Source organism: Melanostigma gelatinosum (assembly GCF_949748355.1).
Source record: "Melanostigma gelatinosum genome assembly, chromosome: 12".
NCBI classification, from domain to species: domain Eukaryota; kingdom Metazoa; phylum Chordata; class Actinopteri; order Perciformes; family Zoarcidae; genus Melanostigma; species Melanostigma gelatinosum.
Genome location: NC_136645.1, coordinates 10747941 through 10774777, shown reverse-complemented (window position 1 = coordinate 10774777; position 26837 = coordinate 10747941). Strand labels below are relative to the sequence as shown.

General features: G+C 43.2%; 1 protein-coding gene across 1 annotated transcript; it reads left to right on the top strand.

Moving 5' to 3' along the window:
- Positions 1 to 4476: 4476 nt before the first annotated feature.
- Positions 4477 to 25965, top strand: spock2 (SPARC (osteonectin), cwcv and kazal like domains proteoglycan 2; the record flags this gene model as incomplete). Its single annotated transcript, XM_079280278.1, has 10 exons — positions 4477 to 4692; positions 15170 to 15215; positions 20496 to 20610; positions 20922 to 21027; positions 22494 to 22602; positions 22795 to 22929; positions 23555 to 23773; positions 24283 to 24345; positions 25209 to 25340; positions 25820 to 25965. The coding sequence occupies exons 1-10, from the start codon at positions 4504 to 4506 to the stop codon at positions 25963 to 25965; spliced, it is 1260 nt and encodes a 419-aa protein (XP_079136404.1). The 5' UTR covers positions 4477 to 4503.
- Positions 25966 to 26837: the final 872 nt, after the last annotated feature.

The following is a 26837-nucleotide window of genomic DNA, read 5'->3' as shown; positions in this document are numbered from 1 at the left end:
GGGGGTAAAAGGGTCCCTGGATTGTGTAGCTATAGCAACAACATGCTGTTTGTGAGCCAGGTCCAAGCTGTTGTGTGATAATCTTGGTTGCCTTGTGTTTTTATCATCGCTCATGACGTGAAAAGTGGGGCGGTTGTCGGCCACGCTGGCAATATGAATCGAACAAAAGAAGAAATCAAGTATCATTACATCTCCATGATAAATATTCCAGCATGTAGCATCTAATTCCTGTGTCACCCGAGCCCTGTGTTCATCTGGAAATCCTTCAGCTCTGAGTGCAGGACTCACTGCGTCACCTGAACTTGGAGCTTGTACAGCGTTCCATTTAGGTTTTGATTTATTGCTGGAGGAAGCAGAAACAGACCGCACTCTTGAGGGAGATAAGAGAAACTGTGATGTTTGGCGAGTAAGCAGTAAGGATTTACACACCAACTTCAAAATAGCCAACACTTTTTAGGATATTAGCTTAATGGAGAGTTAGGACTTCATTTTTTGGTTGACCTTGAATTAGAAATAATGAGTGTGAGGTTTTTGTTCATGAGCTAAGATTAAACCAACTGAAAAAGCCCTTTGACACAAAGCTGCCTTCCTAATCACATTCTATTTCGTTTTACTTTGAGTACTGCAGCTGCCTTTACAAAGTGTGTACTGTTGCATGCAGTATGCAATTGGGACATATTCGTCATAACATTGAACTTTGACCCTCTTGCTCATATATCCGCCTTGCAGAATACTGTGGGTCAAAATTGCCAGAAGATCCTGCAGGCTTGCATACTGCAAAATACGATCAGATGTAGGAGGACATTGTGGTATTTTTGGCGTACTGCATATGACATATGTATTGGGACGTACTTACTAAGTATTGTGCAGACTACATATTATGGTAGTATTGGTATTGGAACGCACAGCACGCACGCACCTCCTCTTGCCCCTCCCCTTTTCTCCTCTCTTTTCGATGACGTATCACTTCCTAGCTTTGGATCAATAAACTTGCACATTGACAGGGAACCGCACTCCCACTTCACTGATTAGTGGAAAACAATAAAGGTGTGCAAGCTACATGCTGACAAAGCTCATGTAGAATAACAGCAATTTAATTTTGCCATTTTGAAGGAAACGTAGAAGTTGTACTTTTTTTGAGAGCATTTTAAAATAATGCGATTTGACATAAAACACCCAAAGGAACTGGATTATTTGCCGTTTCCAGTTTGTGTTATCATGCCTCGTCATTGATTGAATGTCACACAGCAGCTGCTTTGATAGGTGCAGGAGTGAGAAAGGCCATGCATATATGATGAAACACATGACATCAGACAGAGAAAAGGATCCAGATCATTATTTATAAGTACTCTTACCGTGACTTGTCCCTGAGTGAAGCTATCTCTCATTTTAGAACGATGTGCATTATTTAGCAATGCTGCCAATGTTTTGCTTTTTGTGTTTGGTTTGGAATTAAACTCGTAGGGCTCGTTGTGACTGCTCTGTGATTCTTCAAGTATTCTGGATATCATTCATATGTTTATGAGACTAATATTAAATGTGCGTTACAGTTTCTATTATTCTACCTTAAAACAATAGTTTGACATTTAGGATTTCTTTGCAGAGTGTTGTGAGAAGATTAATCCCACTATTTGTAAGATGAATATGAAGTTAGCGCGATAGCCAGTTGGCTTAGTTTAGCACAAAGACTGGAAACAGGAAAAAACAGCTAGCCTGGCTCTGTGCAACATAATCCACCTACTAGCACCTGAAAAGATGAACCCTTGTTAATATGACAGTAGCTATTTCTCCTTAGGGTTCCTAAACATGAAACACAAGGCAACGACTTCATAATCTCAGCAGCGTCTACAGTCCACCATTGACTTCGACTCAATGAGTGGCCCGTGGCTACCAAGCATCATCTTATTTCTAAGCACGCAAGGCGCCTGTTCTTGATGACAGTAGTCACCATCTTTTCTCATTGAGCATCATCTGATCTTTACATTTCTTGCCAACACAGTTAGATTCCCTGTCTTTGCTTCACAAAGCATCAGACCTGGAGGCCACCACACTCGCATGACTGACAGGGACGTATTTTCCCTAGCTTTCATAAAGGGATTACCTGAAACCCCCGATGGCTCGGTGACTAGGATTACCCAGCCCTTTTCTTTAACTTGCTCCAATAAATGAGATGCACATTGTTGGCCTGCCATGTTCTGTCTGCCCTCCTCTCTCTGGATGCCTGCTCTGTGACTGTCACATCACATCTGTCTGTGGCCTCGACCGGGCCTGTGCCTGACTCCCAGTGCAGCCACATCAAGGTTTTCCCCTAGTATGTGCCTTAAAGCACGCGTAATGTTAATCACCAAGGCCATTTTGCTGAATTTAACTCATCGCTTTTAGTTTGATTAATGTCACTGAGGATGAAGCAGGCTGATTGCAGCAGCTGCAGAGCGACGTGTTAAAATGCACCAGTATGAACGTCACTATGATATTTTTACCAATCTCAGTGCATAGCTGTGTTGCAGAAAATGAGCGTCACACTTGCGGAATGTATCGCATACTATGTGCATGGATTAAAAACACAGATTTTATCACGTCACAATCTCTGCATTGTGTTCGACTTCAACAACTTCCTACTTTGCGCGTACATTTGATTGCTTTCTGCTGAGAGATTAGATGACTCCCTGTTTCCTGCACGCACGCCTTTATTAAGAGGGCCTCAACGACACTCTCTCCAGGATGAAATAAAGATGGCATCAGTTAATCCAGCATTTCAATTACAAGCTGTGATTTACTGTGTCTCTGGGGACCGACTGCGACTGTAGCAGGGAGAGATACAGCAGGCAGGGCAGATACAGTCAGATACTGTAGCGTGGCACGATATAAAGAGCCCTGCTGCTCGGTATTGTAAATCAGAAAGCACTGCCACGATCTGTGGGCAATCTGAACACAGCAGAACAGAGCTCAACAGCAAACTAATCTACTAACCTCCTCTTTGTGTCGTCTCTTTGTCATTCCAAGTTACAAGAGGCAGAGCGGCAGCACAGACTTCACCAGTTTTATGAGGTCTTGCTCCACAATTCAGATATGTGTCGCTGTTATAGTGGCAGCTCGGGCAAACGTTTGTCAAGTTATTCTCTCTTCATGCAGGGGTGGACATACTGCAATAAAATGTAGCCTAATGCAATGAATCAATTTAGTTTATTCCAGACCACCAGTTCACAGTAAAATCACACGTCAATACAATAGTCCTGCTAATTAATTTGTGAGTTATCAAAGGTTCAATTTCTGTTGCGATGTGTGCTAGAGATGTTGATTTAGCTCGTTAATAACATTGCATTTAGGTGTTCCACTTCCAAGGCCCTGGTATTACGGCACAAGCTCCTTGTCAGGGCTTACTGGGACAAAGGCCTCGTTAATGTTATTAGTTGCACCTGTGCTTCTCCTGCTACGTCTGCTGGGGAAAGGACTATTTCAGAGGCCATTCATAAAACAAGGATTTTGAACTGGTCTGGCCTCATCAAAAGAGTCAGGGACTGTGAATTATACACATCCAAACATAAAGCTCTCCAGATAAAGTTACAATAAATAAATCAACACGTTTTACATATTACGTCTGGTATTCACGGACAACTTTAAAATTAAAACGTAAACGCAGTTGTTCTGAGTTGAATCTGCATGTATTGATTCACATAAAATGATTTAAATGCTGTGGATGAAATCTGAACGGCAGTGTCGACACGACCGTCTCCATGACGACTGAGTGAATTCCATCCAACGATGAAGACCAAGTGTTGTGGTTGAAAGGCCTGGAATAAGCTCGTAAGGGACCGTTAATTATTGAGTAAAATATTGTAATTAAAAATAAATGTTACAGATAAACAACGCAAAACAACATGATGGAATATATTGCTGTTTTTTAAATTCAGAGTAGATTGGTTGATTATCAGAAAATGAATAATCAACATTATTATATTAGTCAATTTTTTCTTTGTCTTATATGATATGGGTCTCTTTTTTTACTGGAGAGACTGTTTGGTATTTTTCACAATTTCCTGACATCTCAAAGACCAAATAATTAATCCTAGAAAAAGGAAAAAGCCCATAATTCAGACTGCCCCACATACCAAACGAACTGTCCCACCTGAGCAACCATGAGTGGGGGTGCAGGGCGTCACGTGACTTTTGAAGGTGCAGCGTGTAAACACCAACCCCCCACAATAAAATTGAAATAGATCTGTGACATATTCATATATACCAAATACCATCACATGACACCAGGACCTACCCTGAATACTCTCTCTCTCTCTCTCTCTCTCTCTCTCTCTCTCGCTCTCGCTCTCTCTCTCTCTCTCTCTCTCTCTCTCTCTCTCTCTCTCTCTCTCTCTCTCTCTCTCTCTCTCTCTCTCGCGCATCCTATATGCTAATCAGCTGGTAGTTTCTATCCAGCCTCAGCATCCTCCCCCTCCCAGAAGAGGAAAGCCGACAGCCGGTGTGCGCGAGGTGTTTTTGTCCGCTACCATGGTGGAAATTACGGATATCGCGTGCCTTCTCGTCCCGCTGGTGATGCTCGTGGGGTCTACCTTCCAGACCGACGTGAAGAGCGTCAAAGAGGCGGAAAAACCGGGGAATTTCATGGAAGATGAGCAATGGCTGTCCACCATTTCACAGTACGGCCGCAAGATCAAGCACTGGAATCGGTTCAGAGATGTAAGTCCGCCGTGTTGATTGTGAGATGCGCGGTAATGCGGTATAAGATGCGCTGATGGGGAATGTGCACGGCCATTCAGAAACAGTAATAACAGTTCTCACACACTTTCTTAGCCTGCATAATACACACAAACTTGGTTCTGTTGTTGGAACATAACACACACAGTTGAAACACACACACGCTTTAGAGCAAATGTTTAAAAATAAATGTATATTATATGTGAATCGGATAGTTTGGGATAATGGTTGTCCCGATGCCATACTGGACGTTTCACTTATCTGACTCCTCGAAATTCAGGATATCTAAAGTGATATTTAATATAGCTTGACCAGGATTGCTCGGTCAAAAATAAAACCACAGTTATTACTCTTCCCACTTTTAGTATACCCGGTTAATATTAAGCAATTACTGTTTCAGTCCCACTTGCACAGCAGGAGTATATGCCTATTCCATCATACTGCCCTTAATATGGGTTAACTCAGATGTGTTTCCAGACATGTCCCGGGAGATTTCACGAACAAGAGAATTAAGCAATTAAAGCAGAGAGGCGGGAATTGATCGATGTGCATATTCACCTATCAGACTGAACTGGGTTGCACGGATTGATTAAAGCCTGCAGGCTATGGACGGTGATATATTGCTGTGTCAGTGAATGTACGGACATCATTTTGCCTGCAGGCTCTGTGAAATGATTACTAATGACCCCAACAGGATTTGGACAATAGTGCATTTGGATTATGTACCTTATAACTCCTGTTAATTGGGTTTTAATAGATCCAGGGTGGTAACTATCACGTGATGGGTATCATTATTGGATTTGAAATGTGAGCAGCTGGCTTCGGCCCCAGCATGCATGAGAACAATGCCAGATCTTCTTCTTTACATGTAATAACCATCGCAGAGAGGCTTTAGTGTCATTCTTGATCCGCATTCATACACCTCCTCGTGGACGTCCCTGAAGAAAAGGTGAATGCGTGTGAAGACTGGCAGCCGCCCTCCTGGGATCGGATTACTTTGACTGTTATTACTTGAGGTGAATGTCCTCGGGAACTGTACTAAGGGAAGTAATGAAATTGTAGGCATGGAAAGATTAAGTCAGAATTATTGTGGGATTATAACTCACTGGACGCTGCTCTATATTCACACAGCTTTGATCCAAAATGTTTGAGCGGCAACTTCACTCTGAATTCAGCACATGAATAAAAACACAAACACACACAGAACATGTGGAGCATCGGAAGATATAAGCGGTTGTTCTTAACTTTGCTTCAGGGGTTGCCATCTCGTGTAAAGATGTCACTTGCTCTGATGTCCCTTTTGTTCCCCTCTTGATTTAACATCAAAGCTGCTGGGTAACACAAAGAGTTCCAGTTGCACACTGGCTCTTTCATGTTCATTATTCCCAGAGGTGATTGTCTTAATGTGCGCCTGCAAGTGCTTAAGCGTGATTTTGTCAAGGCTGTTGCATCCGTGCGCGTTAAAGGGCAGGAGTGGTGGTGTCTCTGGTGATGATGATGATGATGATGATGATGACAGGGGAAACATCAGAGAAGCGAACCACTGACACTCCCGGGGGGGGGGGGGGGGGGGATCGACAATAAAAACCACTTTGATTTCAGCTTGCTGCCGTAGCAACAGCGGTCTCCGTGTTATGGAGTTGAAACGGAGCGTTCATCACTGAGGGTTTGATGACTCTATCCCCCTCACCAGTCCTGCTTCAGGGTGGAATCAGAGGAAACATCCTCTTTTAGGATTTTTTCATATCCTTCAAAATGCAAACTTCTTCAACTCAAACACGATTTGTGTGAGTATTTCCTTGATGATTCAGAATGAAAAAAAATAAATCGGAAACAGAAAATGAGCAGTTCAGTCTTTGTAAATGATATGGTTTATAAAGGACTGCCGATGACACAGTTATATTTTGAGATTACACTCTTTGATGTTGACTTGCACAGTCCTCTGAGAGCTGAATGTTGAATATTAATCCGACACTGGAAAGCAATAATCAAAGCTGCACAACATGAAAGACGACCTCTTTCATTCTCTCTTTTGCATGTACACAAACACACACGGATGCAAATCAAAGCATCACACGCATAAACACACACAATGCATATAGGCTACAGAACACACACTGTAAATATTTCACATGTATTCTCTCATGAACTGTAAAAGCAGAATCTGGATAAGAGGCTCTTTGTCTTCCAATAAAAATAGCTCTCACACTTCAATTCAATCTATTTCACAGGAAGACAAGGCGATTAGATTGAACAGTTACAGTCAACACACGATAGAATGGGATACCTTCAATCCTTTAATCTGACAGGTGCACTCAACAGTTCATTTCACTAATGCACCAAATCCAGTGAAAAAACAACAACAGGGGAACGGGGAAGGCATAGAAACTGAGTTCAGAGCTACAACCCGAACACTTGGTGTTATTTGTTCAATTCTTATAAGACATGAAGCACTGTTGGTTGAAATTAAAACAGATATAACATGGGATACATTTCTTTATTCCCTCTATTATTCTAAACAACCAGAAAGTTATTACAAATAATTACTAGGCCGCTATAGAATGGATGAATGAAGGATGGAGACAGTTTCTAGAAACAAATTGCAGATATAGAATCATAAAAATCCATCTTTCATCATGTACTCACTTTTATTTTCAGCTTCTTTTTTCAGACCAGACACTTAATACAATTTGTTCAGGAGACATGAATTCAGAGCCTCAATTATACGGACAATTAGATGTCAGCTGGGAACATCTCAGTCCAATCTATTTTCAGCGTGAAATTAAATGGGGAGAGTAATGCATTTTATGCATTGCGGATCCAATTTGGTATGTCTACCAAAGGCAAAATCAACAGTAAATTAAATTTTTTTGCTCAACTTTCCTTGGAATTACGATTCTGTCCATGAAATTACCAAGCTGTGAAATTGTTCCGGTATGTTTTATTCCTGTTGATTCAAGATAAACTCAGATATGACTGAAAATGGATAATGATTAGGACTGCAAACTAGAAGGAAGCTGTTTATTGTCAGCATCCCTCCCGCATGCAGGCATAGAGCTCAGTGTTTATGATGTGATTTTTGGTTAGCACTGTCTGTGCCTGGTAAATCCTTATCTTATAAACACATGCCTCTCCACTATACAGGCAGCTCTGGACCACTCGGTACCAATCCTTCCTGCACCTAAAACATTCACTTCAAGAAACTCAAAAACATCACATCCCTGTGCAGTAAATCTACAGAATGGGGAAAGCATTTTGCGGAAGGTTCTGGCAATCTGGCAAGAACATTTGACGAGAGGTTCACCACAGCTATACTCCCCTGCCTGATTTTAGCCTTAAAGTGGCACCAATCCACCACCATTTTAACACTCTGTCAGTGCTCCTTTTTTATCATTTCACTGTAGCATATAAAACATCATTGTGGATAATGGCATTTGCAACAGTGGAGCCAAATACTCCATTGAAGACCAGAAGAGCAGTAAATTATCATCACCGGCCCTGCGCTCAGGCTGGCTTTCCTATTGTGCAGCCGCTCTTCTACATCACGCTCTCCGATGTTAGGAAAGACTGCCACTGAAGCATTAAAGCTATGATGATAAGAGCTTATCAGGAATCCATTAGTCTATCTCGTCATACTTTGTTCTGGCATGAGTCGTTTCTTATCATACTCCAGATTCTTTATGGATCTGCAATCGTCCGGAGCTGTGTCGGCGTAGCAGATGGATCTCGATCCCTTCCAACAGTTTTGTGAGAGTTTGTCCGGACTACTGGTGCGCTGTGTGGTGTCTTGGCCTATAGGTGGTCTGTGATTGAATAGAAGAAGAAAAGAGAAACAGCTTGTCATCATGCCACGCTTGCAAGGCTACAGCTGCTCTTCACTGCAGTACAATAGCCACAGTTGAAGGGCACAAGGTGCCGCAGAGAGACAGGGAGGGGATTTTCTAAGACGTGACGAAAGCTGATAAATATCTAATTTGTGAACACAGGTGTTACTAATAGCTGCAGGGAAAAAAAGACACTTTTGTACAACATTCTTCCCTACAGAGGCTAGAAATTCCTGCTCTTCAGCATTTCACATGTAAGACTTGTCGGAGTGACCTGCTTCTGTGTTGGCTACATCTAGGAGTCGGTATGCCAAATAGATTGTTTGCTGCAGAGAACCCCCAACAACCAGGAATCTGCCTGTAATGAGCTCTTTGTGGGATACTGCCAATGACCTCCTGTAGTTAGAAAACCTTTATGTGCAGTAAATAGCCCAGTCATCTGCAGTAAAAGCCCCAACATTGTTTGATGTTAGTTTGATGTTAGTTTGTATGAATTCAGATACAAAACTGGACAGTTTGTAACTCGAGTTGTAGGCTGGGATTCAGGATTAACTCTCATTTGAAAATGTACTTGAATTATTACGAGACTGTGTGGGGCTTGTTGGGATTCTGTAAGGCCGGTTCAATAAATCACAGTGGTTTTTCTTTTAAAAGTGACAATAACTCTAATGTCAGTAGCTGTCCATACAGTAAATGTCACCCATGTGTTGATTACCTTTGAGCTTGAGCCAAACTATAGTCACAACCAGTGCAAGATCAGCTCCCATAGGAACAGTATAGCTGAAAATTTAGAACAGGTTAGAAATGGTTCAAAATATAGTCGCGCAAAACTGGAGCTTTTAGCACCTGAGAGCTATTGAGTGGGCTTGTTGAGAAAGTGTACGCTGTAATCAAACTCAGAAAGAACGCACACAAACCCACAGTGTTTGGAGGGGAGACGCTTGTTTTGAAACGAGCTGGTCGTCACAGAACTAACTTGAGACAACACATGCTTTGAGGGCTGCAATAAGAGCGATACTCAATTTCTTCCCTTTCTAAGAGCAAGGAAGGGATTCGGGTGTGTTTGACTGCTCCTACACCAACCGCTAACATGTCAGGCTAACTAGTTCATAACCTAACTTGTTATCATCGTAACATTTTCAAGATTCAAAATTATTTGTAGCTTTCAAATTATACAGTAAAATACAGTCGTAATGTGAATCTGAGTAAGCTCACTGTACTTGTTAGGCCCCAGCAATGACAGCCAGTCTGGCTCTTCCACTTGATGGGCCAGGTTTCTGTCCTATGTTGCTGCTGATCTGGTTGAGACTCTCTTATTGTATTACATTGTTTTTGACTCCCCTGTCTCCAATCATTGGCTGATTCTTATCCTTCTTGTTGCTCCTACCAAGGCCACTTCATTGATTTTCCATTGTTGCATGTCTGTTTTTCAGTTGAGCATGGGGTTTTCACTGAAGTGTGAAGGTCCTGCCGGTGTGTAACAGATTCTCCTGTGAGTTGCAGACTGTTTTCTTTTATTCTCTGCAGGGCACTGAATTCACAAGGGCTGATTTTATTTATAGATAGTGAGTACAGGGTTGGCATGAGTGCACAGAGACACAAAGTAAGATTTTTCTTTTACGCTGTAACTGTAGGTGTGTCTGTTGTGTGGGCATGACTTGTGCATGATGCAAAACTCTAAGGACGACGCAATAAAGTTTAAGATTTGCATCAGAATTTCTGTGAAATTCGTTGAATCCAGTAGATTTTTTCTCCTCTGCCTTTGAATATGTATATATATATATTTGGTGAAAGGGAAAAAGCAGTTCACAGTTTCCGTAATTGAGCGCAATTTTCAGCCAGCTTTTGTATTTCACCTTTTATCCGTCCTCCGTCACTCATTTCTACTTGAGGCTGAAGAGTGTAAGAGTGCATGTGAAGAGCCTTTCTTAAATGAGGCAGGGAATTATTATGGAATCAAGATAATTATCATGAATGAATACCTTTTGCCCAACACCTTCAGAATGAAAGAGGTTACTCATATACATATAACAATGAGGAGAAGTGGAATGCAGACAACAGGCTATGTCAATGCATCTGTCATAGTGTGTTTTATGATAGAAATGGTAATCTATCTGTAAACTGAAGCATAACAAAGGGACGCTCTAGGTTGTAATTGCATTTTTTGTGCAACCAGGTGCATCTAATGTCTCGCACACACAATCCACATATGGAAGTGTTTGGTGTAAATTTAAATTGTATTACACAAATCTGAGCACAATCGGAATTTTGGTCAGACTTAAACCTTCTTGTCCGAAGGTCCTCAATCATTCTCTGTGTGATTTTTTTCAATTTGTGGCTTAACATAGTATTTGAAAGCTCTGGGATTATTAGAAAAAGGAACGCTCTGTAATGATGAAGTCCAGCTCGCTGTCACTACTCGCAGTTTACAATTGCAGTCCCCAGAGTGGAAATACACCAGAGGCTCCGCAGATACAACATATCACAAAAACAGGATAAATCCATACAGAAATCAATCAGGATATCAGTGTAATGGAAACCAGGGTAATAATTGGCCATTTTCATGTTCAACTACCTTTAAAAGGGTGAAATTATAAAAACAATGCTTGGAGAATTATGTGCATGTAGCCATGGATGTAAAGTTAGTTCCTAATAAAGACCAATGAAAAATAATTCACCAAGACAATTGTACTCAGAGTGAAGAAATTAAGATTGACTCCCTCCTGCCGGGGAAGCAGACCAGATTCTCAATGTTTGATGCTCTGCACCAGCTCAGAGCCCTGTGTGCATGCAGAAAACAGCATTCTTGCTTCTTGTGCCCTGCAGCCCAGCGTGCATGCAGATAAGAGGAAAATAGGAAGAGAGTATTTTTGTGGGGGTTTTGTTTCATCTCGGGCTTGTCTCACGTGATCTGCAAACTCAAGCTAAGAGGTTGTGTGAACAGCAGCTGAGTCTTAGTGTGAATCTCAAGGTGGGAGGAAGTGATATTGTGCTGTGTGTAGCATCGCTGCTGAAGACAACCTCGGGGCAATGTCATTTTTTCATTTGATTCGGGGTTATATTTTTTACTACAACGGTCCAAAAGAGTTTATTTCAGTCGTGTGTTTCCACGAGATGTGTGTACATAAAACATCAGTGCATTTGTCATGTAAAGAAAATAGATGTTTGTGGCTTTTTTTTTGATAGCTGAAACCACTGCAAGTTCTTTTTTCACTATTTAAGATTGGGATAATTAGGAAGCTTTGCTGCTTGCTGATCAGCCTATCGATGCTTTCCATCTCTGTGAGACGTCCTCATGGTACATGGTCAGCCTCTCCACCCGCATCTCTCGGTGACCCTCCTCTTTGAGGGGGTGCGTGCGTTTACCTAAGGACCATTCGCTGTCGACAGAGTTGACTGGGAAGAGGATGGAGAAGAGGAATTCATTAGCAGAAGTGGTGGCCTTGCAAGCCTGGTCCTCGATGATTTCTGGAGGGAGATTAAGGAGGACCTTCAGTGTAGAGTGGCACTCAGTCTCTCTCTGCATAACAGGTGACTGTCTGAATAAACCCCAGATATTAACGCTAATTGTGAGAAAAGGTCTTGTATAAACCTTTATCCGGCAGACGGATCCCCGCATAACAGTGTTATTACTGTGTCCTTTGTTACCGATGAGGCGGTGATGCACTTCGCTGTCACTGTCAACACGAACAAACCCCTCAGGATAACCACAGTAAAAGCAGAATGCATCTGACAGTTCACATTTACCTGGAAACACCTGTCAGTCACACACACACACACACACACACACACACACACACACACACACACACACACACACACACACAATCTATCAGATAGAAACACACATTCATTTCAACGGGTTTCCTGTTTGTTCTTCTTTTTTAATCCGCCCAACAAACACGATATCTGTCGCTTTTTGAAGAGATATTTTTGTGTTTGTGGTGACGCTCTGCAGTTCCACTTGAGATGAGCCCAATTTCTACAGTGCTCATCGGGTCACGATCCTCATCCTACAGATATGAGGGATTGTGATCTGTTATTGTGGAGCTACAGGCAGCAGGGTGACCAGTCTGCCATGCGTGATGTGGAGTGTAAGCGTCCCCGCTCTTAGAGAGGAGATCTTTCTGATGTTAGATCACAGAGCTCCTGAATACAGCTGACTGCGGAGCTCTCGGCTTGCATCCGCTAATCACGTAGACCTGTGTGAAAAACGGCAGTGGTTTCTGCTTTGTGAGTCATATTTTCGAGTGATATAACTTCTCTGCCGTGTGCCAAACTTGTCACCAGGCTCTGCGACTCATGCTCACTTTCACTGTGCACTCAGGAGGATTTATTTCCCCTGAATATATATTCTGCAGCCTCTCTTTTATGAAATCATTGATTCCCAGTCCTGTCAGAGCAGCAGGAGAGTTCCCTCATCGGTCCTGGCAGGAACACAAACACAGAAAGGCTGCTAAATAATGCAGGCGCTGATGCATCAATAAAGGAGACAGGAGAGGCGTCAGATTAATGGCAAGGACGTAAACCCTTTGAGGTCCTACTGATAATGCGTGACTCCATCAGGCCCGACAAGGTTAAGCAACATAACCGGCAATTATTCATATCACTTTACTGGAGTGTTGAGTTCAAATCCAGACACCAGACAGTTTACTGGAAAGGGATTTGAAGGGGAAATGCACTTGCCGCTGCAGCGAGTATAGAGGATGAGCAGAGCAACAGCAGCGCAGTTTGGTTGGTTTAAAGACTCGAGTGGAGTCCTTGCTAGTGATGAAAATATTTACCTCTGCGAAATGAAACTGCGGGTCAAAGAAGAAGGTTCTAAGCTCTCATGAGGGCTGCTTATTTCATGTGTTGTGTCAGGATTTATCGCCTCCCTGGGAGCTGTTTGGCACACGCTTCCAGTTCAGTAAATGTTTACGGTGATGAGTGACTCATCTCCAAGGAAGAGGGGGGTGGCTGATTGTAAATATCGTGAAATGACTCATGTTTATTATTTCAGATGCAACAGGATGCTCAAAAAAGCTTCACATCTGTACATGTCTCCCGTGGGATGTTTAAAGCAAATACGATCATAAATGTGTCTCATTTAGTGCTCATGCACTGCTATGAATGTAGAGTTAATTGAAGTAAGTTTCAAGTTTCCGCAAGAGAAAATTAGTCGGAAAGGTCCATTCTTTCAATTTTGTATTCACTTATTCTACATTTGTTTAACATTAAAGGCCCTGGTAACAAAATCCCTTCATAAGTCTTACTGTGACTTACAAGAACATGCACATTTCTGACAAAGCACAAATTCAATTCTACAGATTTACAGAACAACCTTCGCATGAAAAAGATTGTTTGAAAAATAAAACAGCTTGGAAGCCCTTTTAGCTGCTGTACAACTAAACTCAATGAGAAGAACGTCTCAGTACAAAGCCCAGCGGCGAAGAAAAGAGAATGTCAACTTGAAGAATCCGGGATGATCTTCCTTCTGCAGGTTCAATTTGGGGATCACGGGTCAAGTTATTCGTTTCTCCTCCAGGATCCAAAAACAGTCTGTTGTTTGAACAGTCTGTTGTTTGACCAGAGAAGTTAGGTATGTTACTCAGGGTTTATTTTTTCTTGAAGGCATCAACGTTGTTTCACCTCATTTCACAAACGTGAGTCGCATGGACGACACAGGGTGAAGGTATGCGCCGATGTACATCTTGGTGACGTCGTGGCTGTGTCACTCTCTGGGGTTCCCGTGGGGCTCGGCCAATGAGGCACCAGTGTTGTGGTTTAAACCAGATCTTACGCTTAGGAGGGAACGCCTGATGGGGGTTTGGCGCGGTTTAAATCGCACATCCCTAATATGTTTTTTACTTGCTATTCTCACTGATTTTAACTGGGCAGGATTTGGAAAAGGTGATGTCATGTATGTCTGTGCACCAATAAGAGTTCTGGGTCGCTGTCAATCGAATCGAATAAAGTGTTTGATCAATAATATCTTGATAAGGATGTCGTTCCAGCTTTGATGTTGTTGCCTCTTTAGTTCTGCACTAAAATGAACATAAATTGTCTTTTTTTTTAACCTTTCAGTGTCATTGAATGCAGTTTAATACGCTGTATCTAAAATTACACTTTTCTTCTGAACTAATATTTGGTCTTTTCTCTCCTTTTGCTGTCATTTCACCAGGAGGTAGAGGTCAGTTTGTCCAGCTTTTCGACACTGCTTCTCCAGCTGCCTTTGTTAATATGTCTTATTCATTCATGACTCATTTCCTTGTCTTTATCTCTGATTCTTAGAATCCAAATTGGATTCTTTGAATCCAAATTTCAAATCTCCTTTAACTTTCCCATTTTTATGAGAATGACTCATGTTCTTATTAAGTGTGTGTGTGTGTGTGTGTGTGTGTGTGTGTGTGTGTGTGTGTGTGTGTGTGTGTGTGTGTCACACATATAGACATCGTGTGCAGATTTGTTGGGCTCATTTCCATACAGATGTACAACTACAGTCATACCCACATGTAAACTATATAATAATCATGTAAACTACTTCACTTCTCCTCTATGATGATGGAGTGTTGATATGCTGTCAACAACACTGCACTCAGGCCTTCATTCTGTGCATCTGATGACAAATAATTGTTTTCTTCATGTTTCCTTAGGATGATTATGTCCGTACCTGGGATGAAAGTCAAGATTCTAACGACAGTAAGTCTCCCACCATCGCATCTCTTTCCCAATGTGTGGTCAGTGGAGTCCTTGGATGCCGTTTAACATGAACATTTTGATGGAATACTTCTGTTAAAGCATCATGTAAATCCACAGCTGTGTAGTTGCCTCTTCATGAAGATAAAGATAAAGAGGTTTTTGTTGTCATCGTAGTGATACGAAGAAATTCCGTTTGAGCTCACACGCTCTCCTGTCGGGCAGTTTTCAGACTCTCTGTTTGAGCTCGCCATTATTTGTAAATGCCCGAGTGCAGGACGAGTCTTAAACATTTAAAACCATTTTATTTGACAAATCTTTTTCTGCACTCAAAGTGTCTAATCTCGCACACTGATGCAGTGAAAAGCAGTGAAAGCAAAGCCACGTGATTTATTAAAACCGAATGTCATTGACCTGTCGTGCTCCTATCGTGCTTCTCGGACCGTCAGCGGTTCATCCAGTTAGACGGCGCCGTGTATGCTCTGTGTTTGTGTTCTGGGGTCGGCCACTCGCTGGCCACACTTAGTTGTTCCTCGGCGAAAAAAAGGTTGAAAGATGTTATTGCTCAGTTTTTTCTGCTTGAGTGGATCCGATATGCGTCCCCCTCCCAGGAGATGCTAAACATTGGCTCGACTCCAACCCATCAGCACTTTGTTCTGCTCCCTCCTTTTTTTCCACTTTCTCTGCTGCAGTCAAGCAAGTGAGTAGAGGCTGACCGTCGGAGGTCTCCTCCTCCACTCCTGCTGAGACTCTTAATTGAGCCTCTGCAAGATGAATTCATGACAGAGTCGTGTCCTCAACCATTGTCGCTTGATTTGCAGCTTAAATGAAGTCGGCTGAATGGCAGAGTCCATTAGCGCAATTTCCAAGGGCTCAATGAAGGACTAATTATGATTTCCAATGAAAGGCCAGAGAGGGAAGTAAAAGCACAAGAAGAGAGTGACAGAGGTGTGAGCTAATATGCCTCGATGTAGCGTAAAGTGGCTGACGTCAACATTATTCCGGCCAACTCTGAAGTCATTGTGGTGACGGGAAATTGTGGACTGGGGAGATGAAGCAAGTTGACACGTGTAGGAGAGTGTGATGGGGCGAACATGAAAAAGGGAAAATGGAAAGGATGTCTTCGTGCCCTGTTCATCTGTCAAGAGGAAGCTGTTTGTTCACCGGAAAGTAGATAAAAAGGAGGTAATTTCCTACAAAATCACATCCACAAAAACCTGATCAACTGAACCTGTAATGAGCTGTGTAATGCTGTTGTGTCACTTATGTGTAATATGTTGATCTGAGGGGCTTCATTTATATTTTTGAATTCAAGTCTGTCAGGAGCAATACATCCTGAAAATTGTATTTTTATTTACAGACATATTGTTCAACTGTGCTCAGCTCTTATGACACTTTAGCAAAGCTTTGCTTGCCTTAGGTCGTCAGATGAAGAGTACTTTTGATTCCACACATGGAGCCCTTCATCTATCCTTTCTCTCGTTTTGACATGAGTGTACTATCTCCCTCCATTGATCTGCCTTCCTTTATGAGTGGCCTAATGAAGCGAAGGAGCAAAAAGAGGAGATTTGTCCCTCTGAGACATCACTAAATCAGCGTGATGTCTTCACTCCAGAGCTCCGATGAGCCTGCGGGCCTCATTTCTTAGCCAGTCAGCCCAGACTGCTACGCTGCTGAGGAGAGAGAGAGAGAGAGAGAGAGAGAGAGAGAGAGAGAGAGAGAGAGAGAGAGAGAGAGAGAGACGGGGCTTTTGAAGTGTCAACACTCTTAACACACAGGCAGCCAACGCCAACAGCAGACTGAGGTGGACATTTGCATGCAGGCACCATAGTGGATGATCCCACTTCAGCCAGCGGGGTGCAGAGTGAGGGAGACACAGTCAATTCATCAATCCAGCAACTGATTGAATAACCTCGCTGTTAAGACGGTAAACACTAAAGGGGAGCGGTTGTAATTTGGACTTGTCAGAACAAAGAAGTGTGTACAGCACTCACAGAATACCTGTGTTTTTATGTACATGAGTTTAGGAGTTCAACAAGCTTATCTCAGCCAGAGAGGTCTGGTGAAAGGTGTAGACACTTTCTTGAAAATCTATGGATTTCGATCAATGGCAGACACAAAGGACAAAGAACATGCTGAGTCCACACTCACAAGGTCTAGGGTTTGATTCCTCTTGAAGCTATTGATAGATACTGTTGCTTGGAGCTCACACACACACACACACACACACACACTTCTGCAACTCTCAACTTCCAAGCCGCTACAATCCTCCAGGGTCTACTGTTGCGCTTCTCACCTTCACGCTCCACAAATGTGTCCGGTGTCAGCCCTTCCCGCTCTCCCTCCTCACCACCTGGGGCTGCTACCATCACATCCAAAGCCCTGCATGTTTCTCCAACTCCAGAGGGGAGTCAGGCTGACTAAAAGGCGCTACGTGTGACCATAGAGTGGGATGGGGGCTCTTAATGTGACAAATACAAATAATCGTTGTCATTTTATTGAGTAAGAATACACACACAAAGCTGTTTTGTATTAATTATGAATAACGTAAAATGCTTTATTGTATTCAAATACTTGGTCAATAATTTGTTTTCTAGGATTTAAATCAATACTGATGTCCAATTATACTCTTAATACCTTTGCCAGTATGGCTGAGAAATTGGCATTAAATGTCAATGCAAGTGGTATTGAAAAGGTCTTAAAGAGTCGTAAAGTAAACTTGGAGAACCCTGAGGTACCCTGATTTAAAACGAATCTTTTTGGATCCTCACATCATCTTCTTGCTGCTGAATGTCTTCTCTTCAACATCCTCTAATTACGCACCAACATAAATCCTTTTTAGTTATGTTATTATTCATATTCATTTTTTCAGGAGAATTAAAACCGCACTTATCTATATTTTCATGTTTAGAAAATCTATTCCAGCACTTCTAAATTTGACAAATGAGCACGTATCTTATTTGTTTAATCTTCACCAAGACTGAATTGTAAGAGCGAACATTTGCCAATCGCCTGCTGGCTCAAGCTTCACATTTAGTGGCATTGACTTGACAAGGAAGTGAATTTCCCAGCATCCATGTGGAGCCATTCCTTTACCAATGAATCAAATGGCTGTATAATTCATGTCGCTGTGAACCCACAGGGTGCACTTCCTCTAGCTCTACTGAGCATTTTAGTGTCTTTAGCATTGTTTTGGTTTTAAGGCTTGCAATTTTCCTCGGAGTTGGAGGAGCGGAGCTAAAAGGAGGGTGACTATTGGGCTTAGATTCATGATGTGGACAGAAACATGACTCAAAATAAATGCTTACATTCGTCCGTGTCTGCTACATACTAAATAAGTAACTTATGCTGTCAGCGGTGAGGATGTCGTTTTTTTACAGCTTGTTGCACCGCTCAAAAATAGTAGCCACAAATCAATTGATGCAGGTTTATGTTGAGACATTGATTCTCCTGCTGTCTCTGTGGGAATTCAAGCCTATTTTTGCATGAAATGGACTAAAAGACATGCCAGAGACATGTCTGGCTTCACTGCTACTTAGAAGATAGCACTCATGATGTTAAAGACTGAGTGTGTAAATAGGCGATAAGAGGGTTGATGATGAGGATGTGGCCTGAGCTCTGCTTCTGTTATCCTCAATCTGCAGGGATAAACCTCATGCAAATCTGGACTGTATTAGACTGAAGCACAGGGAGCCTAATTAGGAGAGCTTTGCTGCTGCAGGCATTAGTTTAACACCAAAGGAGAGACCTTTGAAAAGTAAAAATGGAAGTAGGTGCATCTGGGGTTGAGTAGAGAGAGGGTGGATGTGATGAGGAAAAATGATAAACACGCAGGTAGAACATCAATGAAGATGTCTGATTTGAAGAGACAAAAGGAATGAGAACAAAATGAAGATTGATAGACATGACTGCACAACGGGGGGTTTTCAGAAACGGAGAGGGAGCAAGTTCTCAGGAGCACCAGATTGAGCCGCAAATCACAGTCAACCCAGAAATGATTCCTGGACCACGGAGAGCCTGTTGCTATGGAAACGTCATCATCGCAGGCACCGCTTTAATCCGTGGAAGCCTGTTAAGTTAACATGAGGCTCAGGCAGCCACCTTATGCTTCTGTACTCACAACACCACGCCGTGCCAGCATTGTAGCCGCTCGCTACCAACGCGCTTTATTTACAAATGTACTATTAGAAGGCAGGATTATCTGCTCTCTGTGTGCTGCTTCAGTCTTAAATTCATTTTGCCTGTTGGTTAAATTGTCGTTGGACAGATTGCAAAATACGTTGTTTTGTGTTAATGCTGCATCCCCATGAGTACCTTAATCTCCTTGTCCTCTTTTGTGTCAGGATGTGTCGTAAAGGGTTTGATTGGCTGCTGCACCCTGATTCTGCTGATGGACTGGTGTGAATTGGGGGGGGGGGGCATAAGGCTCCACTGTTGACAGTCTAAATGGATGAGGTGTGCATCTGGGCATTAATGCCTCCGAGCCTCACTGTTTCTCAGTTAGAGCAGTCAGTCGGTGATACAACCAGCTCAGCCATGACAGGGGGGGGTGTATTGTTTTGGATTTGCTTCTCAAATCAGATATCTGTCGGTTTGCTTCAATAATCCTGTGATGTTGGCAGCGCTAATGTATTCAGCCACCGCAGAGGACAAGTGAGGAGATCCAAAGCCTGTCTGCGAAATGATAATAGTGCCATATAACCGGATACAGTAAGAGCAGGGGATGGATTTGAGCACCCCCGTCATGTAGACCGAACCTGCAATAGCAGTCTGTGAATAATCTGTGTTCCGGTGTTCTGTACTGGTGGATGGTGTAGGTGAATAAAGGGCGGGGGATGTGAAGAGAATAGAGTGTGACATCTAGGTCGGGCACCAGGGTGCCTGCTAGGAACAGACATCTGTGACATGTGAGTGTGTGTTGGGTACTGACACGCAGTCCAGCATTATCTGCTAGAGTGTGATGGATGGATGGATGGATGGATGGATGGATGGATAGGGCAGAGTGAGCTCGCCATGCAGGCTTGAACCTACATTGCAAGAAGTTAGTCTTAGTCTTAGCAGGTCACCTATTAAGCGTAATAATGCAATTGTATTCAAATAAGTAAATGAGAATAATAAATCTGCCAGTGACTTTTATTGAAATGCTGTGCAAATAGAGGCGAGACATTTGGGATTTAAAACTGGGAATGAAGAGACAATGGGCAGAGAACTATAGACAAAAGAGTAAGAGTGAAGCAGTGATGTATGCTTTATTATAAATCAAATTTTCTATTTTCTTCCCAGATGTAGACACCACCAAGGACCCCTGTCAAAAGGTTAAGTGCAGCCGACACAAGGTGTGTATCGCTCAGGGCTACCAGAAAGCCGTGTGCGTCAACCGCAAGAAGCTTGAACATCGGTGAGTTTGTAGCCCCTGGGCAAGAACTCCCAAATCACACACAAAAATCTTCCCTGCTGATGCACAGTAGCGTGGGATCAACACTCGCACGTTCACAGTGGCTTGTGCCGGTTTGGGATGTGATCGTAATAAAGCTTGTTTGTGCACCGGTGCAGTGCGACTGCCTGCTGTTAAATGATACGTTAATGCGTTCAGACAACATGGGGGAGGGCAGCTTTTCCTGTTCAGGCTGGTGCTGCTGTGTCTGTTCTCTGAATTAGCACAGCAGTTGCTGTTTCTGCTGAAGTGTTGGTGTGTCCTCTGTCCCGCAGACTGAAGCAGCCTGCTCTCCGGTCTCCTGAAGGAAACTGTCAGCCCTGTCCCATCTCCTCCTCTGGGCCCGTGTGTGGATCAGACGGACGCAACTACGCCTCAAAGGTACACAGAAACAAATGCATACCCATTTTAATCCTGGAAATGCAGCACAAAGTACAATGAAGAAAGATGGATATAGAATTAACATAAAAAACCTTAGTGGAGGCAATTTGAGAATTATTAAATGTAAAACTAACGGGGTTTTGTTTTGAGCATTTTCATTTTTGTTGAATACTGCGATATACGGTACATTCAGTTGTCAGTTTATTGGGAGCACCAATGCCGTCTAATACAACAGCTCTGCAATGAATGATACCTTTATGAAGGCCATAACGTTAGAGGGCTGTAGAATTATGTTGAATCATTATGAGAGGTGTTCAGTTATGACTTACACATTTGTATCAGTGAGGGAAGAGTAAACAATGGAAATATCTGTCAGTATAACACAACACAATTCAACAGCACCAGCTTCCAAAATGACCATGAAGTTAAATCAAGACTGCTGATGAAGCCACCGCACACTACCTGCCCAGCACCAAACAGACAGACTGAGTTAGCAACTGTAGCTGGGGAACATAAAGAAGCATTTAGAGTTGTTGGAGAGTAAAGCAGAGCAAAAGGGAGCGTGAATGCCGGACCCACGCTTGCCAGCTGGCCAGAAGCACAACTCTGAAAGAATGTCTTCACTGTCTTCTGGATATAAAAGTGTTTGCTAACTCGTTCGCCATCAACTTTACGAGATGTTGATTGTGTCAACTCTGTGTTTACAGCTTGTTTCTGTTGCAACCAGTCGGCCAACGAGCATGCAGTCTAAGCATACAGTAAAAACAAAAAAAGAAAAATCTTAATCGGTGTGAACTTGGGCATTTTTTTCCGAAAAGAAAAGACGGTGGAAATAATCACTGTGTGAAGCTGGAGGATGCATTGGCAGTGAAACTGTACAGCATCCCCCTCAACAAAGAAGTGGAAATATTGTACGTGTGGCGTCAGCATCACATATGTTCTGTATGCTGTATAATAACATATGTTGTGATATAGGATTGCTAAAATAGTCTTGACACCTATTACTCGTCAACAGACACAGACATTCATGCAGTACATATGTGCACCGCTCAGCCGTTGGTACATATATTCACAGCGTTGGCTCTTTGTTTCATCTGCATGCTGAAACAATGTGCTGAGCATTGTGGGGTAAATTGTGACATACAACTTGCACATTCAGAGCAGAGTAGTGCGAGGAGACTCTCAGGGGGGAAACTGAGGCCCAGAGCCATGATATATAGCCTCAGAAGGACCTGGCTGGTGGTGACAGAAACCTATGTGTTTATTGATTTGTGCTTCGTCTTCTGGATCACTATTCCTGACCTTGTGTGCAAGCAGAGGTTTGACAGCATATTCAGGAGCGAATCTCAGATTTGAATTAAGGAGTACAGTCAGTCACCTCATGAATATTTGCTCTATCTTGCGGCAATAACTCATTTTACTTCACCTTTGTGTCCCCTTGTTCTCGCTGACGCCTTGTGTTGCAGTGCAAGCTGGAGCAGCAGGCATGTCTTACAGGGAAGGATCTTACTCTGAAGTGTTCAGGTCTGTGTCCTTGTGCGACTGCTGCCCCTGCATCCATGGAGAGTAGACATGGTAAGACCAAATACATACAGAAGCTGTGACAAAACATATATATTTGACATGAATTCATTACAATACAAGGCGTCACGTCTCTGTTATTCTGTATGTCTCTCTCTCTCGCACACACGCACAACAAGAATCATCCTAAATACATGAATCGGTGCAACAAATATCATGTTATTCATCTCCCTCTGGCCTCCACAGAGAGCTGTACCGGACAGGATCTGGCTGATCTCGGGGAGCGTCTGAGGGACTGGTTCCAGCTACTGCAGAGCAATGCCAAGCAGAACAACAACAGCAAGACTGGGGCCAGAACCACTGCAGCCAGCACCACATCGGGTTCGAGCTACTGTTTCATAAATCCTGACTTCATTAAGAGGGAGTTACAATACTACAGTCACAGGCTGCATTCTATAAAAAAAAAAGTCAATGAACAAGTTTAACTCTTGTTTTAATTGGACAAGCAAAAAGGAAACATTTTTAAAAATCAGCTTCACGGTTCAGCTGGTGCTGCCTCCACCTTCGTGTTTGCTGCAGCTCTCCCTGGACAAATCTTGCACCCGATTGCTGGATATCCAACATGTTTGAAAACAGTTTCAGGGCTGGTAACTCCGAACACTTTTGGGTGGATGGATCAAGATAACATGTCATCGCATGCTGTGCTTCAAAAGCAACAGGAATGGAGCCTCGGGACCTGTTCGGCCACAAGTTAGTGCCCGATAAGCACCAAGTCTTAACCGGGCTGTAGAGTGAGAAGAAGGACATTCTTGTGAAATGTTGATAATGATGCAGTTTTTGTAGATGGAACCCTTTTTGTTGTGTTGTTGTTGAAACCGGGAGCATAATTAAGAAGATGATTTGCATTGGAAACAGGAGATAATTCTGAGCACACTGGCACGGTTTCATTTTCCATCGGTGCAGCTGTCTCTTGATCAAAATGAATGAACTGTCTTTGTGTTTGCAGTGCTGGACAGGAGCCTGGTTGCCAGCTGTAAGGACTCCATAGGCTGGATGTTTTCCAAGCTGGACACAAATGGCGACCTGTACCTGGACCAGGCCGAGCTGGCTGCCATCAACCTGGACAAGTACGAGGTCTGCATCCGGCCCTTCTTCAACTCCTGTGACTCCTACAGGGACGGCAAGGTCTCCACCGCCGAGTGGTGCCTCTGCTTCTGGAGAGAGAGTGAGTATTCTGGGGAGGAGGTGTGTGTGAGTGTGTGTGTGTCACTGTCCACAGACATACACACAGTCACGCGTCTCCGTGCTGACATATTCCCCTTGCATTCAAACTTCAACGCGTTCAACTGCCCCTCAGGTGTAGCCGACTGTGTGTTATGTGCTGGTCCGTCACTATTTGTCTTCCTTCTCCTCCTCTCGTTCCCCTGAGGGGTGAAACGGTCACCACAAGGAGCTTCCTGCTGCTTGTTGACAGCCTGGTTCTCCCACAGCTCTCAGAGACTGAGCCTGTGAGCCAACCAGCAAAGCAGTCCCACGCGAATACACTTCTTTGATTGAGAAGCAAACACACTGGAATTGGAAAATATTGATTCGACCCAGAAGATACTTCAATTTTGACTGTTGATTGTTTTTGGCAAAATTTAGGTATTGTCATTATCTCTGTTCTGTGTCTAAATGTGGCTAAAAATGTGTTCTGTTCTCTTGTAAAAAATAATATTTTCTGTCCTTTTTAAGAGCCACCTTGCCTGGCTGACCTGGAGAGGATCCAAGTATTAGACGGCGGCAAGAGAAAGTTTGGTACGTATCTGGCTTCTCATTCGAGCATTTAAGCCCAATTGGATCTGTCTTTCTTGGTGGAGGGATTTCATCCAGCAGATGACACGCAGGAGGCGGGGATTAGTCGCTGATCAGTCTGGTGGATTAGAACTTGATGCTGACAGACGGCAAAGGGAAAGCAGCCACCAGTGTGTCTTACATGTATGTGTGAGCGGGTGAATATGTGAACGTGCGCGTGTGCACGCATGTGCGCACTGCAGATTTTTGCTGGCTGACTGGACTCTGAGTCAGGACTCTCCAAGGACACGGAGCATGGCTGCCAGCCCGACGCTAGGACAGTTCTGTTTTGCTCCGTCTCATTTGTGTTTTCTTTTCTTTCTTTCTTTTTTTTTTTACATTATTCTCTGAAATGTTTAACGTCATGACAGATCCCTCCATCTCTGACGAGTATGACAGTTTACTCTCCTTTAGGCCCACAAGATAGTGATCCATGCACCTACAGTATGCTGTGCATGCACCTACAGTATGCTGTGCATGCTTTCTGCACTGTGTGGACACAGGCGGCGTTTCACATTCACGTAATGCTTCAGAAATTGAAAACTTCCCAATAGTGTGTCCCTCCCTGATGCCATGATGATTAGCTAGCCACCCCCCACATCCACACCACCCCAATATGCTGACTTAATACTTGCTCCCTGTCTTGCTCCGTGAGCATATTTGTTTTCATGGAATATGGAATTGGCTGCCACATACGCTGCATGCTTTACATTCTCACCTGGCCTCGGCGCCGTGTGTGATGAGGCACCATGCAGGATGGGTTGTGTGTTGAGGTGGCTTTGCCGTACCGACTCTTATTTGTTTGTGTTTTTGCGTGTGAACGCCAGGTCGATTCATCCCAAGCTGTGATGAGGACGGCTACTACAGGAAGCAGCAGTGTGAGAGGGGAGAGTGCTGGTGTGTTGACCAAAACGGAGGAGAAGTAGCCAGATCTAGGATGCGTGGCAAGCCAGACTGCGGTAAGTCCCCTGTGGTTTCAGCTGTCAATATATATATAAGAATAGAATTTGAAATTGAAAGCTGTGGCAGGGAAAAAAAATCTCAACATGTCCGCTGCGGATTGGCCCACTTCTCTACCGCACCCCCAACATGCCTTCTGCACAAGGCTTTCTTTATGTTAAAGGCCTGAGGCCCACTGCAACATAACTCACTGCAGGGACCAGTGGCACATTCATGTGTCCGGAGTCATTTGCATTCTAAAGCGCCGCTTTGTCGCTGTGAGAAAAGTCTTTCAAGATAAATGAGGGCTGGTTGGACTGAACCTGCGCTTGATAAGAATGGCTCCTCTGGCAAGGTTTAGAAACAGCTATTAAATGTTCAATGTTGAGAGGAAGACATGCTGAACATAATTTATTGCAATATAAAAGATTGCCAAAGTGGATTATTAAATCCCCCCCCCCCCACCCACCCTGCATGTTTTCTGCCCGTCTCTCTACAGATGATGAAATGGCATATTCAGGTGATATTGGCAGTGGTGTTGGATGGGAAGACGAGGAGGAGAAAGAGGCTGAGGAGACTGCAGAGGAGGCTGAAGAGGAAGAGGGAGAGGTGGGGGAGGTGGATGATGGGGGCTATATCTGGTAAACATGTAGTCCAAGCTCTCTACGAGAGCATCTTGATGGTCCTGAACACACACACACACACACACACACACACACACACAAACACACAGATCCTGCAAAGAGATGGACTGGGTGAAGCTCTCACACTCAGAACAACACTTGCTTATGAAAAAGCGAAGGGAGAGGGTTGCACGGGTTGGGAGAGGGAATATGCATATGTTATGGCCGTATTTAATGTTACAGGATGTACTTTAAACAGGCAAGGGAAGGGGACATATCACTATTAATTATAGGTCTAGAGAATTTTGTCCCTCATACTTGTGAATCTTTGTTCTCTTCTGTTGTAAGTCCTTTGAACTATCTTTGAGCAGTTTTAGCTGATGCATAGTGGAGACTCTAAGCAGTTGCAGGTGCTTGTCATGTGCTTGCATTGAAAAATGTAGAAAGACTGAGTGCATTTCAATAGTCCAAATTGGCCTCTTTCATCTTTTCTTTCTGCAGATTAACAACATTTAGAGAACCAGTTTTGAGTTGAGGCAGGAAACAGGCGATAAAGAGAGGAAGCCACGTTAGAATATTGAAAAGCACCCTTTGACTTTACCGTTTTCATGTCATTTGCTTCGGCTCATATGTGCACAGTAGTCATTCATGACTTAATGGAAAAAAAGTTTCTCACGCGTCACTCTTTCGCTTGTATATAATGTGTGTATCAGAAGACAGATTGTCACCTATTAGTCCTGTTATCAACGCCTTGAAAGACGAGCAGAATATACTGCTTCGTTGACAAGTGTACATCGTATCATAATGTGGATCAATTATTGTGTTTAATAAAAAAAATTGAAATACAATAAACTTGTTTATGTGGCCCAGCCGGCCACCGTACATGTAAGTCTG